General features: G+C 36.0%; 3 protein-coding genes across 5 annotated transcripts in view; 2 read left to right on the forward strand and 1 right to left on the reverse strand.

Annotated features, from left to right (window-relative positions):
* Nucleotides 1–2854, forward strand: part of LOC311279891 (V-set domain-containing T-cell activation inhibitor 1) — a 57615-nt gene extending 54761 nt beyond the window's left edge. Inside the window, exon 4 of one of the 2 annotated variants that reach the window (XM_084391679.1) lies at nucleotides 1329–2854. In XM_084391679.1, the coding sequence (XP_084247805.1) occupies nucleotides 1329–1438 (110 nt within the window). In that variant the 3' untranslated portion in view covers nucleotides 1439–2854. The remainder of the gene's footprint in view (nucleotides 1–1328) is intronic. The other variant, XM_084391678.1, reaches the window with a different exon arrangement.
* Nucleotides 2855–3134: 280 nt separating this feature from the next.
* Nucleotides 3135–13016, reverse strand: zbtb8os (zinc finger and BTB domain containing 8 opposite strand). The gene is made up of 7 exons (XM_084391680.1): nucleotides 12828–13016; nucleotides 11697–11721; nucleotides 11269–11390; nucleotides 6395–6477; nucleotides 6259–6311; nucleotides 4497–4533; nucleotides 3135–3272 (listed from the first exon to the last, which is right to left on the reverse strand). The coding sequence occupies exons 1-7, from the start codon at nucleotides 12907–12909 to the stop codon at nucleotides 3186–3188; spliced, it is 489 nt and encodes a 162-aa protein (XP_084247806.1). The 5' UTR covers nucleotides 12910–13016; the 3' UTR covers nucleotides 3135–3185.
* A 2313-nt stretch (nucleotides 13017–15329) lies between these two features.
* Nucleotides 15330–19603, forward strand: LOC311279894 (uncharacterized protein). Of its 2 annotated transcripts, none has more exons than XM_084391682.1 (2): nucleotides 15330–15454; nucleotides 18721–19603. In XM_084391682.1, exon 2 carries the CDS (start codon nucleotides 18724–18726, stop codon nucleotides 19498–19500), a length of 777 nt encoding a protein of 258 aa, XP_084247808.1. In that variant the 5' UTR covers nucleotides 15330–15454; nucleotides 18721–18723; the 3' UTR covers nucleotides 19501–19603. The 2 variants fall into 2 exon arrangements, with proteins under 2 accessions (XP_084247808.1, XP_084247807.1); XM_084391681.1 differs by lacking the exon at nucleotides 15330–15454 and adding an exon at nucleotides 16761–16897.
* The last annotated feature ends 224 nt before the right edge of the window (nucleotides 19604–19827 follow it).

The raw sequence follows: 19827 nt of genomic DNA on the forward strand, positions 1-19827 counted from the left end.
ATCATCATCATTAAGCACACAGCAGTGGACACAACACTTCGTCTTATTTTAATTAAACAACAAACATATTTATAATTAAATTCATGTTGTCTTTATTCATTAAAATGCATAATCAACGTCATATGCATAGGCCTACATGCAGTTACAATTCAAGTCTTATCATAACTGGTAAAACCTGAAAGTCAAAGAAAGAAAACATCTGTATTTTCCTTTCTGTGCATTCTCTCATAGAATAACCTTGTTCTAAATAGCCTATCATTCCCAACAAAAGTATTGTGTTAAGATTAGTGGACAGGAAGTCGATTCATAATATAAGCTATTTCCCCACAAAAACGGTTCTGTGAAATCTCTTCTCCATCACCTTATATCTTTACAAAAACAGACTTCGGTTTCCTTTCCTTTATTGGCTGAAGGTTGCAGGCTTGGCTTATTGGCTTTTATGCATCCAACATACACTCATCTCATCCCTTTTCCCACATTTGTAGCAAATAGGCAAAACTTTGTTGTGTTATGTGTAACAGTCTGTAGTTTTTGATTTTATTTAGTTTTTACAATAATTTTTGACTAATGCTTCCATTCTATGTCAATGCCTCTTCTCTCACAAAAAGAAAAAAAAAATACAAAAAAACTTCTCATACACAAATGCACACACAATAGATGGTGGTGTCTGATTAATTACTGAGATCTTATGGCACCACTTCCATTTTACTGTTTTGTACCTTTCCGCCTGTAATAGGACATTGACAGATTGTTTTTGTTCTTGCCATTGAAACGTTCACTGTGTGCACTTTCACTTAAGATGTTGAAAAAACAAGTTGTTAATATTTTTGTGATATTCTATGTAAAAGATTAACTGTCTTTAGAAATTTTCATTTATAATTGTATTTTTTTTTTTTTTCAAATCATAAATATGGTGATGTTCACTAATTTCAAAATCAACATTTTAAAGTAGTAAAGACGCTATAACGCAAACCGGAAGTTGTAACGCTTGAGCACGCGATAGTTTTCTCGTGCGCACGCGAAAGTTTGCATATTTTTTATATTGCGACATTAGAGACTTTCAAAAACATTACAAACTCCACTGACCCCAAATCTTTGACCGTTGATAAAGTGTAATTTAAACTCAATATGAAATTGAAAGAAATGAAAATTTGATTCATCAGTGCACAATATTTCAAAGGAAAAATAATTTTCACTTTTATGTTAAATATGACTGAATATTCAGTTTGAAACGTCATTATAGGAGTAAAATTGCTCAGTTTTATGTTGACTGTAAGGTGTTTGGAAATGAATTCTGTAGAGTAATTTGTCATTGTCTTTTATTTCAGATGAGAACATCCAGAACTCCAGAACATCTGTTGTGGTTCTGTCTGTATTGTGTGTCTTCCTCCTGTGTTCAACAGGCCTTCTGCTATGGCTATACTGCAAGCAGAGATGACTTCATATTACTGGACTGACTCATAATTCCTATGAATAGCTTAGAATTTATATTCCTGTGTTGAACTTACAACTACTACCAATGTGGGCTTTTATTCTTGTATTTAAAGTAGTTATGCTGCTCAACTAAAGTTTATAAACCAGATTTGGTAGAGAAGTACAAGAAACCATTTGAGTTGAAGTGTGTGATTTTTGTTGTAATTGCAATCCATTAGTTTAGCTTGCACTCCCAAATCCTCACTGAAAAAAATGATTCGTTGACTTTAATTTAAAAATGTATCGTAAGTGGTTGCACACAATTGATTTTAGCTACATTTAAACAAATGCATTAAGTTGAACTTAATCAATTTTAGTTCAACCAGAGCCCGTCTACGGAGAGCCTTGGCACTCCCTATTCAGCCCCATTGTATTGATTTTGGTTGCAGTTCCATTAGAATTCCACTGGGGGTGATCGCGAGCGAGTGCAGACTGAATGGGAGTCAATGGGGCTATACGGCTAAATGTGTCTCTTTCACCCGATTGCCGTTGAGAAATCTCAGATTTTATTGTAGGCTTTGCAAGTTCAACATAGGTTATAGGTCGAAAGATGAATGAACGAGTACTTATTTCTTTTCGATTTCTTACAGGTTGAGTTGTTGTTGCCCATAACACGCTAGCATTCTGCTAATGACGTCAGCATTCTGACGTCATTGACATTTTAAAAGACTTTTTAAACCAAATAAGTGGCTCTAAAAAATCTAACACCCAGCAATGTGTAATTTCTTTGCATCTCCTTTCGAATACAACATTCAAATTACTAGACAAAAAATTATATCCTGAGAAAAGTGGATTTTGAGGGTTTTTCGCCATAGACCTCCATTCATTCTGCACTCGCTCGCGAGCGCCCCCGCATGGACAGAGACGTGTTACTGCAACCAATCCAGAACCCGGAAGTAAGCAGAGAGTGCCAATTCTCTTCCTATTAGACATTCTCTGGTTCAACTTAATGCATTTGTTTAAATGTAGCTAAAATCAATTGTGTGCAACCACTTACGATAAAAAAATTGATTAAATTCAACGAATCATACATTTCAGGCTTTTTAGCTTTTATAAAAAGAATCAAGAATAGTCTAAGAAATTTAACTAAAATGATATTTTGCAGAATTCACAGCTACTTTTAAAATTTCCATTAATGGAAAAGGGTCCATAAAGTGATATCTAGCAATGCCTGAACACTGGCTCAACCCATTGCATGAGTTTGAGCCTCAGAAATGACACACTTCAGCTTTAAGACTGATATATTTAAAAACATTGACTGGACAAATGTTTGTTTCTGTATAAATATGTCAAATCACTGAAAGTCATTGTATAGCTGCTGATGTCAAAGGGTTTCACACACACACACATCACTGGAGAGGTTTACTTTCACCCTAGCATTAAAATGAACAGAATATAATGAGATTGATCAGATGCATTTTATTTTTTTTACTTTAGTACAAAAATAAGCTTGATTATGCATAGCCTTGATGTTTAAGTCATTGTAAATGACAGTATTTATTTTGGGTCATGTTTATGTTTTCACAAAATAAAAGGATTTTTAAATATTATTAATCATGAAAATCAGTCCAAAATATATAGTATTTCAGCCATGTAATCCACACAACACTCCACAGTTTACAGAAACGACACCTCTCACATGCCCATTCCAACTAAGGTACAATCTTTTCAGATCATGTCATTTAAAATGAGGTTTTGAATCAGCTGTAATTTTAAATATCGATGATGACGAAGATGTCTGGCTTTTCTGTATCATGTACCTGCATAGCAGAGTAGGTGATTGCTTTCACCTCTGTACCCTGCGAAACAAGAAAATAAAAGCATTAAAATCTTTGGAATATGATGCCTGTTTAAATGAAAGCGTAATTTTTGCCACACAGGGAATTTCAATGTTTGCGTGAGTAACCCGGGGCCAGAAACGCCCAACCAGTGGTTTGCTTGGACATTCATCCGGTGTTTCTTAAGACTTAAAAGGATCTGCTCGAATCAATAAACATAGTACATGTTCACAAACACTTTCACAAGTTAAATAATGTAGAACACCTGGAACAACAGTGTCCTGTGGTCAGAAATACTTTATTATGAGCTTGTTATGGATGAGCTTTATTATGTTTGGAAACAAGTGGACTGAAACAGATGAATGTTCCACTATTCATACACTATTTTAGAGATAAATCAGACTCGGGTATAAACAGCTCTGTAAAAATGTCAAGACACATAGTACAAGATAACAACGATCATAATGTAATAAACATTATATAACAGTACTTAAGTTGCCTATAACATAGACAGTAGTCAGTATCAACACAGTCATGATTGTAAAGCTCCAATCTACTCCAATATCTGTGTGATAAAGTTACATTTCATTAGTATATTTCAAATCAGGAATTAAATCTGATAATAACTGCATCATAAATTTAGCAATAACAAAAAAAGAAGAAGGTATTTTTCAGACTGGTCCAGCTAATGCACATGTACTACAAACAAACTACTATATGGATTCCGTATTGAGCATTATAATTTCTCCCATTATTTTTATATGATCATTCTAATTCTGTACTCTGGTTCAGTGCTGATGCAAGCAACAGAAAACATGTCCAATCATGCATAGTGATTGAGTTTAGCTAGAAGAGTCTGGTTAGGTGTTATGCATGCATTCTCGTGATTTTGTGGTCATTTTAATGTTTCTTTGCTCATCTTCAACTTCTGACGAATGTGTTTTGTAGCTTGCAGAAATCACTGTAATTATGAAACGTCCATGACTCTGCTGTGACTTAGCTCCAGCTTCCAATTGTTATTGCGGTCAGAAAGACCTCATAAGCCTGGTGGATTTCCATAATGGATCATCAAAAAACCAACAAACCATAAATGCCCACTGATGCGTTTTCTTTATAGGCTTCATTGCATACCAACATCATATGAGCTACTGTTTAAAAAGATGTGGTTTCGATAAAACAATGCCTACCACAGATGTGTTTTTATTTTATAGACCACAGCTGTGGCCACAGACAGACAGACTTTACCTGTGGGTGCTTATTTATGCTGAATTCTTCACCCCATCTACAAATTAAAAAGGGAGAAAGAATAAAAGTTATTTTAGGTAAACATCATTCACACGTGTAGTTCTCAGAAAGCAGACTGTAACGAGTGCCCTTGAGAGCCACCAGGGGGCACTCCACAACAGACCGTTGTCACTCGTTAGCACTCATCGTTTTCACCTGTGTCTCATCTTCTTGTTTGCTCACCCTATATAAGCCTGGTTCTTTCTGGCATTCCCTGCGAAGTCTTGTTTAGTGTTTATACTGCATTTCTGAGCATTCTCCCTGGTTACATTGTCTCTTGGATTTTTGCCTCTGACACCTGTTCGTTTGTTTGGTCTGCCTTCCTGTGATTGTACATTTGTCTGTGTTTGATTACGATTCTGGATTACTCAAAACTGCATTTGGATCCTCAGGCCTTTGTGTCTCAGAACACACACTCTGAAATCCCCGATTCCAAATACTTGCAGTGAAAGTCACTGCTGGGAAAGCCAGCCACAGACAGGAATGTGAGGCCGCCTTCAGGGCACGAGGAAATCAAGCAGTGAAAGTTACTTTTGATGCTTTTTTTAAATAGGTTGGCCTGAATTACAATGACTGTGAAGTATGTCCAACTTTACCCACATATATACAGTATACTCACGAAAAGCAATATACAGTAGTGGCTGAAAGTGATGTCTAGAGTTGACCTTACAAGTTCAACTAAACCATCACAATATGAGGAAAATAGTTCATATATTTTTTAAATACTTTAAATAAGAGTGAAGAACAAAACACTTGGTTAAGGTATTCATCTGACAAAATGATTTGACAAAAAAGCTCATGTGAAAAACACACACGGACTACAACATACTCAGTTATTAATAGTTTATTGGGTTCTCTCTTGTTTTTGCATGTGTTCATAATTTCTTTGTATGACCGCCTGGCCCAATTTTATTGCATTATCACAAATAAAACAACTGACTTCAAGCACAGCTAGCAATATGCTCACAAAATCTTTAACAAATTTTGTATTATATTCGAATAGATGAAAATGTGCATTTTCTTAGGCCAGACGTCACTTTTGGCCACTACTGTATCAAATCTCAACTGCTTGATCCTATCTGCTTAATGAGACTAAAAGGAAAGAAGATATTAAGATATTATAAACAATAACATTATGATTTTCTGTAAAGCTGCCTTGAAACAATTGTATATTGTGAACAGCGCTACATAAATACATTTAACTTGACTTGACTACACCAAAAGATTTGGAAGCTCCTAAAATGACACCAATCTAGAGGCAAAAATCATCTTATTCATTTGTAATACACAGTATCAGTGTACTCTTGCTAAATAATTTATTTTGTAAACTGAATATAAATATCAAATATTTCATTGTATTAGAGCAGGTGTATTGCCTTTCTTTTTCCCGGGAAATTTGAGTCAGATGGTGTTACATGTTGAAATAATTTCATCAGAATATCACCATGAAAGATTTCCAGTGAAAATCTCACTTTCACTATGAATCCGATACAGAATGTAGGGATTACATCATTTTGAGTCTTTCTGGATCTTTCCGAATCACCTGAATCAGCTTCCTGTCTGGCTATGTAGACCCAACCCGAAGAAAATTAGGTCATTCAAGACACAAAAGGTAAGTGTTCTGCTGAATGTTTGCCTTATATACTCTTATATAACTCTGTGGGCCCTGAGGTACAAGACTTATTGGAAGGAGGCTCTCAGCCTTCCTGGAGTCAGAACTTACCCAATAGAGCGGATTCTGTTCTGCATGCGATCTATATGCAGCACTTTGACTTCCTGAAAAACAGGAAGAGATGGGAGGTTGTTGGAAAATAGATTGAGGTTAGGGAAAATAAAACATCAACATGTCAATGTGTTACCCTTGGGACGAAGAACAAATCAGCGCTAAACTTAAAGAGCCAGTCGTCCAAAAAATGGAAAAGAAGTGACTCCAAATCGTCTCCTGAAACAAAACAAAACACACCAAGCAATCACTTTTTGTTCTCATAGTTTTATTTTACTATGAGAGAGAGAGAGAAATAAGAAAACATAGAAAAACACTGACTACAACATAATCAGTTATTAATATTTTGTTGGTTCTCTCTTGTTTTTGCATGTATTCATAATTTCTTTGTACACAGCAACAATTTGCCATGTTTCCTTGCGTGATCACAAATAATACAACTGACTCCAAGCACAACTACACAATAAGCTTATGAAATCTTTAACAATTTCTAAATAATATTTGAAAAATCAATTCAAGGATGATGTACAATGAAAAACAAAAAGACAAATTTTCAGTAGCTTTTGCTTAAAGTAACTGTTCTGAACCTCTTTGACTCCAAGCCCCCCCATATAAGACAATATCCAAAGGCTCTCACATCTAAGCTGATCTGAACCAGAAGTAAATAAACTCAAAAATATGACCTCAGTTTAATGTTGTACTTTTTTCTCTACTGAATCACGAAAATAGCTCGTTTTCAGTGTTTTGCTCCATAAAAGTCTGAAAAACTGAATAATAAGCACTATAGATGTGGTCTTTTGTCTCATAAAATGTTTTGGTCATCTGAAGTCATGCAACGGCTATATAGATCAGTTTTCATTTCTGCCTCTGCACACTTTGAGAACTACTAGACTTAGCTAATTAAAATTGAATGAAATAGTTAGTCTACTCCTCAGCAGTAAATTCCAGTAAATGCTTCACCTCACTCTGTAGGGCAGGGTGTCACCACCATGCACCTCATGATACGATACACATCATCATAAATATACAAAATTATGAGTGAATCACGAATGAAACTGGCAAACAAGAAAAAGATACAGGCTTGCTCTGTGTGGCCAGATTGGTTGGATGATCTCCAGCCCAAAAGCTCCTCAAAACACACCTATTCTAAGGAAAACCCGCCCAAAACTTTAACAGCAAAAATAATGTGATATAATTTTATTGCCATGTAAATCAAGGTTGAAAAGGGCAATTTTTATCTCCTTAAAGGATTAGTTCACCTCAAAATGAATTTTTTTTAAAAATTTACTCACCCCACCCATCCAAGATGTTCATGTCTTGCTTTCTTCAGTGGAAAAGAAATTACGTTTTTTGAGGAAAACATTTCAGGATTTTTCTCCACACAATGGGCTTCAACGGTCACCACATTGTTGAAGTCCAAATCAATGCAGTTTCAAAGGGCTTTGAAGTGCTTCAAAGGGCTCTGCACGATCCCAGCTGAGGAATAGGGTCTTATCTAGCGAAACGACCGGCCATTAAAAAAGATAAACTTTTTAACCACAATTGTGCGTCTTGTGCTGGTCTGCGACGCGCCAGACATTACGTAATCACGTTGGAAAGGTCACGCGTCACGTCATCCGACACAGATCGTTTCGCTAGATAAGACCCAATTCCTCAGCTGGGATCGTGCAGAGCCCTTTGAAACTGCATTGATTTGGACTTCAACAATTTGGTGACCGTTGAAGCCCATTGTGTGGAGAGAAATCCTGAAATGTTTTCCTCAAAAAAATTCATTTCTTTTCCACTGAAGAAAGCAAGACATGGACATCTTGGATGGCATTGGGGTGAGTCAATTATTAGGAAATTTTCATTTTGAGGTGAACTAATCCTTTAAAGCAGGATAATGATGACAAATGAATAAAAATGAATTAATTTCCCAGGAAACCGGATCAAAACAGGGCAAATCCTTCAAAGAGAATTAGCAAATATGACTAAAATATTCAGAAAGAAATCATATTTAATGTCAACAGTAAGAATAATCCAATTTAAGTGCAAAAAGTGCCCATTATAAGTGATAGGAATGCAGCAAGTTCATGCGCACACCATGACAAGACAAAAATGTGTAATTTATTGATACATATGGTAGAACATAATGCAGAACTTTGCACAGTCAAAACTAATCAAGTCCAGCAGCTGTCAAGCACGGGTCGAGTACCAGAGTCCATTCTGGACGGTTTAAAAGATGACCTGATGCTGGACAGGAGTAGTATAGTCCTATATTCAGTTTCGATTTTGATTAAATCATTCAATTGTGCTATGATTTCAGAGATACAATCATATTTACCAGGAGCCTTCTCCTACCACAGGTGTAATATGCATTTCGAGAGTTGGTCAGTCTCCCACTAGCTTAAACTGAACCAATAAGGACTTACAATAAGGACTTTTTTGTGTTCGTAAAATAACATAGAAACGAAGAGGAAAAAAATGCTGATTTTTGACCACCCACCCAATGCATCTTTCTCCTGATCAAAAGAAGCCCGATTGGGCTGGAATCTGCCCGATCTGACAACACTGGTGTTATGTTCACGTCACTAAAGTCTGATCCAAAAACAGCAAGCCTGATTAAACAAGAAAGGAAAGTGCACACATTCATTCCAGCACTATTTTTTATCTGTGGCTCAGTGGCTCTGTGATACGAACTGGAACAAGGAACTGTCTGCAGTTTGAGCACACACACACACACTAGGTTTTTGCATTCCCTCATGGGGACTATAAAAATTCACACACACACACACACACACACACACACACACACACACACACACACACACACACACGGCAATAGGTATGGAGAAGAACTTTGTTTTTTCATGTCCTCAGCCAAATTAATCACACACACACACACACACGAGAGAGAGAAATCGCAGCTCATAAGCAAACTGAAGACACTGCTGAGACATTACAAGTCACATCGATGTCACGTGTCTTTCCGGGACATACACGGGTTGTGTGTGTGAACGCACTCTCTGACTCCGGAAAATCACTGGCAGTGTGAATGAACCAAAATCAAATAAACCCGGGTCAAATCACGGGTCACTTTATCCGTGTATTTTCCGGAATCTCTGTGTGAAAGTGACTATTAAACAGACACACACACACACACACCAATAGGTATGGAAAAGAACTTTGTTTTTTCATGTCCTCAGGCAAATGAATCACACACACACACACACACGTCTGGTTCACTATCTTTGTGGGGACTCTCCATAGAGACTTAATGGTTTTTTTATACTGTACAAACGGTATATTCTGTCTCCTTACACTAACCCTACCCCTAAACCTACCCATCACAGAAGACTTTCTGCATTTTTACATTTTCAAAAAAATATAATTTAGTATGTTTATTAACCCATTTCCCTCGTGGGGACCGCTGGCTGGTCCCCACAATGGAGGTGATCTCAGGTTTTACTATCCTTGTGGGGACATTTGGTTCCCACAATGTAATATAAACCACACACACACACACACACACACACACACACACACACACACACACACACACACACACACACACACACAAGCCATATGTATTTATGTTTTTTCATGTCCTCAGCCAAATGAATCTTCCACATTGTTTCTGTGTCCGGACGTTCATCTTGTTTGTTTGCACTTCCCGCATACACAAAAGCTTTACGCATTATTACTCAAACCGGACCCTTTTGGCATCATTAATTCACTCCTGCACTTATTCCTACATTTATTAACTCCAATCGGCCAAAAGTTTGGAAAGAAGTATCTTTTGCTCACCAAGGCTGCATAGTTTTGATTAAAAATACAGTAATAACAATAATATTGTGAAATATTTTTACAATTTAAAATAACTGTTTTCTATTTGAATATATTTTAAAATGTAATTTATTCCTTTGATGCAAAGCTGAATTTTCAGCATCATTACTCCAGTCTTCAGTGTCACATGACCCTTCAGAAATCATTCTAATATGATGATTTGCTGCTCAAGAACCATTTCTGATTATTAACAATGTTGAAAACAGTTGCTGTTTAACACTTATATATGCTTTATATAAAGAGTGATACACTATCATTCAAAAGTTTTTTTTAAAGAAAAGAAATGAATACTTTTATTCAGCAAAGGCACATTAAATCGATTAAAGTGACAGTGAAGACATTTATAATGTTGCGAAAGATTTCTGTTCTAAATGCTGTTCTTTTGACATTTAGATTAATCAAATAATCCTGGAAAAAAAGCATCACGATTTCCACAAAAACATTAAGCAGCAAAACTTGTTTAACAACACTGATAATAATAAGCTTCATTGTTTATAACTGAGAATTGATAATAATTGAGCGGTAAATCCGCATATTAGAATGATTGCTGACGCCTTCCTGTAAAATGGTTTCAATTCCTAGGGAATGTAAGAACCGATCAAATGTGTTTCCTGAATGCAATGTAAGTCGCTCTTGATAAAAGCGTCTGCCAAATGCAAAACTTGAAATGTCCTGAAGGATCATGTGACACTCAAGACGGGAGTAATTATGCTAAAAATTCAGCTTTGATCACAGGAATACATTTTAGAAAATATGATTTTATTATTATTATTATTTTAAATTGTTATAATATTTCACAATATTAGTTTTACTGTATTTTTGATCAAACAAATGCAGCCTTGGTGAGCATAAGAGACTTCTTTCAGAAACATTAAAAAATCTTAAGTATTCCAAACTTTTCCACCATAAACACAGCCTTTCATCATTTATAAAATTCCCATCGTTGTAACTCTCAAATCTCCTTTGTACTTTTCAAACTCACCAAGTCACAATCGGTCACATGACACACAAAAACCAATGGAATTCAGCATAAATTTCATTTACAGAAGCTCAAATGAGATTTGAGATTAAAGCCTACAGGTTTAGTTTTCCATTTTTGGTGTTATTTATTTAGGGTTTATTAATACAGTAGAATCCTGTAATTCCAGGTGGTCTGAAAAGAAAAGGTTGAATATTGTTTCCCACCTTCTGATTCTACTTCTACAGTGTCAGTGGGTTCCACAGTTTCTGTATCCGTCATGTAGCCAAACATTCCCATTGCACACTGCTCAAAAGCCTCTTCCAGAGAATCTCCCCATGAATGAATCCTACAGTAAAACGATAAAGCAAATGCGTCAAAGTTGGGAATGTCACTATTAAAATGTTTTTCTAATCATTCAAGGGTGGGTTTCTTCTTCTTCCCTTCATCTTTAGCTGGTTTACCAAAAATTCTTGCTCTTCCTGTAAACTTCCGGTACTTAGCCAATGTTTAGCAACTCATCACATCAATAGTTATGCAGAAATGACATACTTTCTTTGAAACCACTGTGTTTTCCATCCAATGTTTATTAGTGGAGCTTTGAGATTTCCAGCTATCTTTTCAATAAAGTAACAGTACACAGGCAAATACTTACTGGACATCTGCAGTATGATCAAGGTCTGAAACAGAAGATCAGATATTGCTTTGATGATGACATGATTTTGATTCACACTCAATCCTAAAACCTACACTCTTAAAAATAAAGCTTCCAAAAGGGGGGTTTCGCAGTGATCTTATAAAGTCTTAATCTTTAAAGACATCTTTTTTTCTTTACATTTGAAGAAACATTAGAAAGATGAAAATTTAAACATTGAGCAATCACGGCACTACAATATTTTACTTCCAAACACTTTCTCTTTTTTTTAATAAGAGCTGAAAACACAAAAGAAGATATTTTAAAGAGTATGAGTGACCAAAATGGGTCCCATTGACTTATGAAAAAATACTATGGAAGTCAATAAACTGTTTGTTTACTCATATTCTTCTTTTGTGTTCAGCAGAAGAAAGAAATTCATACAGGTTTGGAACAACTTGAGGGTGAGTAAGTCATTTTCCTTTTTGGGTGAACTTTAAGATTGAGGTATTAGAACATTATATAATACTATATGAAACAACTACTTTGGGAGTATATCCCAGATTATATAGACCCTTAACATTTAATGATTTATTATCAATAGATCATACTTTTACGAAGACATTTGTTTGTAAAAATGTTCATCATAGGCTACATGTTTGTTCAGTTTTCGTTGCGGTTACACGGTTTTGACCTGCAGGTGTCGCTAGCGCGCAGTGTTTCAGCACTTCGAAACCAAAAAAAAAGATAATTCTGCAAAGCAAATGCGTTTGTTTTTTTCTATCACTACCTCATACACGTTTTACCATAACTAATCTTAAAATTAGGTGTATATAGTGAATATATATTATTATATTTTAAATAATTTGCTATCATTACGTAAATTGTGCGTGGTGACGTAAACCTCTTGGCGACTCAAGTCACGTGACCCAATTCATTTTCATGAACCTTCACAGTACACTCGCCTGTTAATAGTACGTTTCTGTAACGTTCCCGTCAGGTAACGTCCATACATTTACTTATATGTGACTCTCATGTATGAATGACATACTTTTAAGGACATTTAAATCACGATTAAGTACGTTTTGTTTGTGTTCGTCACTGGATCTACATGACGCATGCGGAATAGACAGTGAATTTGACTTCACTTACACTCGTATTTCCTGGTGATTGGAGGGTATTTTGACTTTGTTGCTTTTTGCGCTTCCGTGAGATCAAGTTCGCGGTCATTCATTGTCCCGGTCTGAGTTATTTTATTCCTCTGTAGGGGTTATCTCCGTGAAAACATGCTAGACATGTGTGAAGACAGAAACAGTGAACTGTTATCTATGCACAAGAGTCAAAATAAAAGTCCCGTTAGGACTGCAACAACAACAACAAAAACACCGTAATACATATTTGCAACAGTTTTATAAATGTCATCACTTTTTAAATGTATAATGTTTAAATGCTCAAGCCCCTGCCCCTTTTGTCTCAAAATATACTGTGCCCCTCTCTGATAAATGTAAATAATAATAATTATTAAAATAAATATTATAATAAATAACAATACACTTATACACCATTGCCACTAACAATAATAATACAAAACAAATATTAAATAATTTAGCATTTGGCGGAGGTGAAGTGGTAGGGGGAGTTTCCTTTGCAGCGCTATGCGCAGGTAACATTAAGCAAATACGGAAAAGTTACATTTATTCTACCATGCTACTGTAAAAGTTGCGGCAGCATGTGAGTTATGCTTAACAATCATAAAAGTATAACTCGATTTCAGCCGCATTCTGAGTCTGACAATGTCATTCGTTTTTATCCAAGGCCATAGCAAGTGTTATTAGCTTGGGGAAATACATCTAGTGAAATGAAATCTTAAGTCCATGTCCAACTCTAAATTGTAAGGAATTTATATCTTTGATTTCATAGTAACACTTTACAATAAGGTTCATTTGTTTACTATTCATATTAACTAATCATGAGCAAAACATTTGTTAGGCTTCTGTAGGCCTATTTGTTAATCTTAGTTAATAATAATACAACTTTTAATTGTTTGTTCATGTTATGTCCCAGTCAGTGCATTAACTAATGTTAACAAATACAACTTTTGATTTTAATAATGTTTTAGTAAATGCTTAAGTTAATATTAACTAAGATTAATAAATGCTGTAGAAGTGCAGTTCATTATTAGTTCATGTTAACAAATTTAACTAATGAAACCTTATTGTAAAGTGTTACTGATTTCATGATAGCTAACACTTTAATGAATACATACATACAATTTATAACATCAACATAACTAAACATGAATTCCTCATAATTACCTAACTTGATTCTCTGTTTTGTTTGGTAAAGTAAATCATATTTAGTAATATTATCATCATTTCCCTATTTTTGTTTGATGTGTAATGCATTCTAATTGTATCAGCATCTTTTCATTGGTAATGAAGAGAGGCTCTCTGACCTAATGCTGCTCTCCATCGAGCGAGATATTCCAAATAGTTGTGAGGAAGTCATTAAAGTATATAAAAACCCAACAGACAGACGAGTACTGCTTAAAAAATAAATGTTTTTTTAAAAAGTGCCCTTTTTGGTCCTTCCGCCCCTGCCCCGGAGGAGGCCTGTGCACGCCACTGCTTTGATGGATTGTTTCCTGTGGATATGCATTGCACAGGATTTGCCAGATCATTTGTCAAGTTATCTCCCAATGACTCCCATCATACATCAGTGATATTTTTTATTACTCTGAACTCATGAAGTCTCATTCAGTAAATACTAACAAGCACCTGGCAGAGAGAGACACATAAACTCCCAGCAGCTGTGTAAATCACGGCAGGAATGCGAGGACGTAGACAGTACATTTCCTCAGTGAAGTCACAGGGGCTGAATTTGAGATGGATTGTTCGACAATGTTGTCGTCTGGACACGAAAAATGCAAGGGAAAAACCTTTCCATTTTTAGTACATCCTTGTTATGTTACGCCCTAAAAGTTCATAAACACAAAACTGAAACTCAGGCTGAACGGTAGATTTTACCTTCCTGACCGATTTCCATCAATCTGATTATAGCTTACATTCTAATGCTTTCCAGAATGATTTGCATTGGTATAATGCTGTATTTTTTTTTTTTATAAAAAAGTTGTTATATGTTTTATCTAAAATTTCTACATCATTAACTCTTATTTATATTATATATTGAAGAGATAAAGTCAGTATCACCTGATAAGAGTTGAATAATAAGGCCACCAATGACATCAGCCAACTTTTGCAAACTCTTTTGCAGTAAATGAAAACAAGACCTTTGTCAGAACCTCGTTTACATAAAAATTATAATTAATTATAATAATCTTTCTTTGAAAAAAAATGTGACAAAAAAATTGTGAAAAGTCAGGGATGACATCTCATATTCTGTCTTCACAGCACAAATAGTTCTTTATCCATTTATAAAACGTTTCCACTCCATTCAATCTGGTCACATACTGGGAACACAGACGAGCGATACAAAAATGTCCTAAAGCGATAATGGGACAGATGACCAAATGACCAAAACTAACTGTTGTAAAGGGTGTTATTCTGATCAGAACAACAAAATACACGGACCTTCCAAGCCAAGGTCCCTGGCAAATGAATGTGATCATGTTCCTCCTAAAAGCAGAAGAGGGCAGTACTGTGTAACTTCAGTCATGCTGTCCAACCGTGCAATAAAGAAGAAGAAAGCATGCACGAGAAAGTTATAAATGGACCAAAGAATGTTCTGTTCATTGGAACTACGAGAAATATTGGTGATTTGTAAGTAAATGCCTTGTTGTTAAGATATAAAATGATTTAACAGTAGGTTTCTGATTGAGTCTAACTTTTGTGAGTTGACAAACAATGATAAACAAAACTGACAAACAAATTTCAACATTCAGGGTAAAATCTCTCTCTCTCTCTCTCTCTCTCTCTCTATATATATATATATATATATATATATATATACATATACATATACATAATTGTAAAAACTTGTTTATATATATATTTTTAAATGTTTTTAAATAGTCATGTGTGTGAATGTATTAAAACCACAAATATTCCATGTTGTCTCTGTCACTCAACAAAATCAAGCCATTTTCATGTAAATGCTGCAGAATTGAGTTCACTTTTTTGAGCTGGTATTTAATTCCTTTAATGGGTGATTATTAGTGAGTAAATGGAAAAAGTCAACATCTAATGAATCTTGTCTCAATGAAGGCTCATGCACAACAAAGGTTTCCTTTCCTCAGTTTTCTTAAAAGAGTCTGTAGTTCTATTAGCCGGAAACTCCCTTGCTAAACATACAGGCACAACATTAATATTCTTGCATCTTGAAAACAAGTTCTGTCATTGGTTCACTGACTTCCTTCTGTTGGCTCTTTCCTGTTGTTAACTTGTTAGTGCAACTTCCTTATATACTCACACATATGCTCAATTCCACTTATTCTCATTGAAGACTACGTTTCTTCTAATGCAACAAATTTCATACATTAAAAGTACAGTATGCAAATTTATTTTTTCAAAATTTTAATTAGTCAGTCTCTAAATGTGCTTTTGTCTTTCACTGATTCACTATGTTAAGCCTAACATAAGTGTTATTTTAGACCTCGGGATAGTTTTTGCGTACATGCGTCACTCGCCCGTTCATTTTTAATTTGTAGCTGCTGCTCAAACGGTGTCTTGGTAAATATGTAGGCGGTCAAATATTCAATATTGAATATCCGTAATTAAAGTTGGTACATTATCAGCTGGAGCAGTTCAAACTAAGATCATGTAATTTAGGCCTCCTCTGCAACATATTTTTTCCCTCAGCACTCTAAAAAGTGAAATACTTGATGGTGATTGGCATATTTTTGGCACCTTCAGACTCGCATTATCACAGTTTTACGAATGGCAGATTCGGCACGTTTGGTGGAGGAGCGGCGGTAGTTCCAACTTAAGTATTATTTCATGATGTTAAACTGGTGAAATTACAAACAAAAAATTGAGTGAGAAAGGTTGACATGGAGCAGCCAAATCTCAAACCTCCGGAGAATCAACCTTAAAAAAAAAAAAAAAAAAAGACCAGAAGAGAGTCTGCTGGCAAAAAAAATAGAAAGCAACAGATCTCGTAATAAATAAGAATCAACATAGGCTTGGCTTTTCGGAGATGGCGAGAACTGAGGGATTTGAAGTGTTGTAAAAGCGACGCAAGATGGCGTTTTTATTATACAACAGGTGAGTAAGTTAATTTATTGAACAGATAAATTGCCATATGTCGCTGTCTAGCAGAGTTCATTGTAAAGTATTATCTATTGCAGGGTTTCTCAAACTCGGTCCTGGAGGGCCACTGTCCTGCACAGTTTAGCTCCAACCCTGATCAAACACACCCGAGCAAGCTAATCAATGTCTTCAGGATCACTAGAAACTCACAGCTAGGTGTGTTTGATCAGAGTTGGAGCTAAACTGTGCAGGACAGTGGCCCTCCAGGACTGAGTTTGAGAAACCCTGATCTATTGTGAAGATCATTTCATTATGGTTGTTGTAGCGCTGTGCTGGATTGCTGAATTTATTTTCAAGGAAGTAGCGTGTCTATTAATGGGCAAAGCTACAATAACGTCTCCTAGTCAGCTTGAGATCCTTTCCATCTACACTGGTTATATCTCTTAAAGGGATTCTCCACTTTTTTTGGAAATAGGCTCATTTTACAAATCCCCCAGAGTTAAACAGTTGAGTTTTACCGTTTTCGAATCCATTCAGCCGATCTCCGGGTCTGGCGGTACCACTTTTAGCATAGCTTAGCATAGATCATTGAATCGGACAAGACCATTAGCATCTCTCTCAAAAAAATGACCAAAGAGTTTCAATATTTTTCCTATTTAAAACTTGACTCTTCTGTAGTTACATCGTGTACTAAGACCGACGGAAAATGTAAAGTTGCGATTTTCTGGGCTGATATAGCAAGGAACTATACTCTCATTCCTGTGTAATAATCAAGAAACTTTGCTGCCGTACCATGAGTCCGGCAGGTGTAATGATATGACGCAGCGCCTGAAAATAGGTCTAATAGGTTAGACAAACTTAGTCCCGGTCACGATGGAAGTTACTGAGCTGGGGACTATTTTCAGGTGCTGCATCATATCATTACGCCTGCTTCACCCATGGTACGGCAGCAAAGTTTCTTGATTATTACGCAGGAATGAGAGTATAGTTCCTTGCCATATCAGCCTAGAAAATCGCAACTTTACATTTTCCGTCGGTCTTAGTACACGGTTTAACTACAGAAGAGTCAAGTTTTAAATAGGAAAAATATCGAAACTCTTTGGTCATTTTTTTGAGAGAGATGCTAATGGTCTTGTCCGATTCAATGATCTATGCTAAGCTATGCTAAAAGTGGTACCGCCAGACCCGGAGATCGGCTGAATGGATTCGAAAACGGTAAAACTCAACTTTTTAACTCTGGGGGAGTTGTAAAATGAGCCTGTTTCCCAAAAAAGTGGAGTATCCCTTTAAGCCTAGTAGTGATCGTCTAATTAACAGTAGGATAACCATATTCATCCGCAAAGTCACGCAGAGCCGAAGCACAACCAAAACAATGTTCTTCCACAAAATGCATGCAGTTTTGCTTTTTTAACTGCTAGAAGGGCAAAAAGTAACATAGTACCTTTAACAGTGGCCTAAGTATTTAAATAACTTATGGGGTTGTTGTATTGTTAATTAATGTGAATTTTGGATGGTTTAATGAGTAATACATTTGAACAGTGAACACTGAACATTCATTGGTTCACTGACTTCCATCTGTTGACTCTTTCCTGTTGTTAAATTGTTAGTGCATAATAACTTCCTTACATACTCACACATATGCTCAATTCCTCTTATTCTCATTGAAGAATACGTTTCTTCTAAAGCAACAACCTACATATTTGAGGTTGAGTGTGGGGTAATTGTCCAAATAACTTATGAGGTTATTGTATATTTCATTTATGGGGAATTTGGGTTTAATGAGAACAGTTGAGGAATAAATCTGAATGTTTACATCTCTATTCAATCTGTTTCCCTAGCTGATGGTTTGGAGTCCTGACTGCATCGAAATGAAGCCTTCTGAGAATTTTCTTGGAGTTTCGAGGGCCGAGACGACTAAGGAGAGTATGGAAACTTTGGTGCTGAGCAAAATGGAAGGATCAGCTGTGCTCTTTTGCAAACGGCTGAAATATACAGTGAGAAGTATTCAGGTGCCCGATGGAAGTCCTTCAGATACTAAAACAGAAGCTGAACCATCCATCGCCCACTTTTCAAATGGCAAAAAGACTTTGGGTAAAAAATTCAGCTGTAATTTGTGTGGCATGGAGTATAAGCGGAGTTTAAACCTGGTGAGTCACATGCGAATACACACAGGAGAAGCGCCGTACACCTGTGAACTCTGTGGGAAGGGCTTCCGTCGTTCAGACTGGCTTAAATTGCACCTCACTATCCATACGGGAAACAAACGGAAGCGCGTGAAGAGATTCAGTTGTGATCAGTGTGAGAAGCAGTTTTGTGACTCCACCGCCCTCCAAACTCATTTATACAAACACAGAGGCGAGAGGCCGTTCCCCTGCGCGTACTGCGACAAGACGTTCTTCAGTCAGATTGATCTTAAACAACACCACAGCGATTCTCATTCTGAAAAACAGTTCTGTTGCCCCTTGTGTGGAAGCGGATTCTCACGCCGCTCGACGCTGCAGAAACACATGCGGATTCACACGGGAGAGAGGCCTTTCTCCTGTCCAGACTGTGGAAAGACTTTCCCTTATAAATACTCCTTGAATATGCATCGTAAACTGCATTCAGACAAAAGTTGATGTGATGCACATTCATGCATGTCACATGAATTTATGATTTACTCTGTTTATTCTAATTTATTTTCCTGCACAATGCCAATAAAGAGCGTTTACATTAACATTTTATTACAGTTTTTCTCAGTTGCTTATAGATAATAAATCATGTTAAATTTTTTCTAAAACAAAGTTATACATATGCACTGTGAATCAAAAAATATTTTCAGGACATGCAGCTTTACAACATTTGATGTCTTGTGATGTCATGTTATTTCCCCCCAAAAAGTATTCTTTAGATAAGGTCTGTAAACTCCTTTCAGTCTCATCTCATTTCAAGAAAAGCAATGTATA

This window comes from Rutilus rutilus, assembly GCF_951802725.1.
Source record: "Rutilus rutilus genome assembly, chromosome: 20".
Classification (NCBI taxonomy): Eukaryota; Metazoa; Chordata; class Actinopteri; order Cypriniformes; family Leuciscidae; genus Rutilus; species Rutilus rutilus.

Coding starts and splice junctions, on each gene's coding strand:
- zbtb8os (XM_084391680.1), bottom strand. CDS start 12,909: ATGAATGACCGCGAACTTGATCTCACGGAAGCGCAAAAAGCAACAAAG. Junction 11,391..11,696: donor GATCATACTGCAGATGTCCA/GTAAGTATTTGC, acceptor GTTTTACTGTAG/GATTCATTCATGGGGAGATT. Junction 4,534..6,258: donor AACAGAATCCGCTCTATTGG/GTAAGTTCTGAC, acceptor TTTAATTTGTAG/ATGGGGTGAAGAATTCAGCA.
- LOC311279894 (XM_084391682.1), top strand. CDS start 18,724: ATGGTTTGGAGTCCTGACTGCATCGAAATGAAGCCTTCTGAGAATTTT.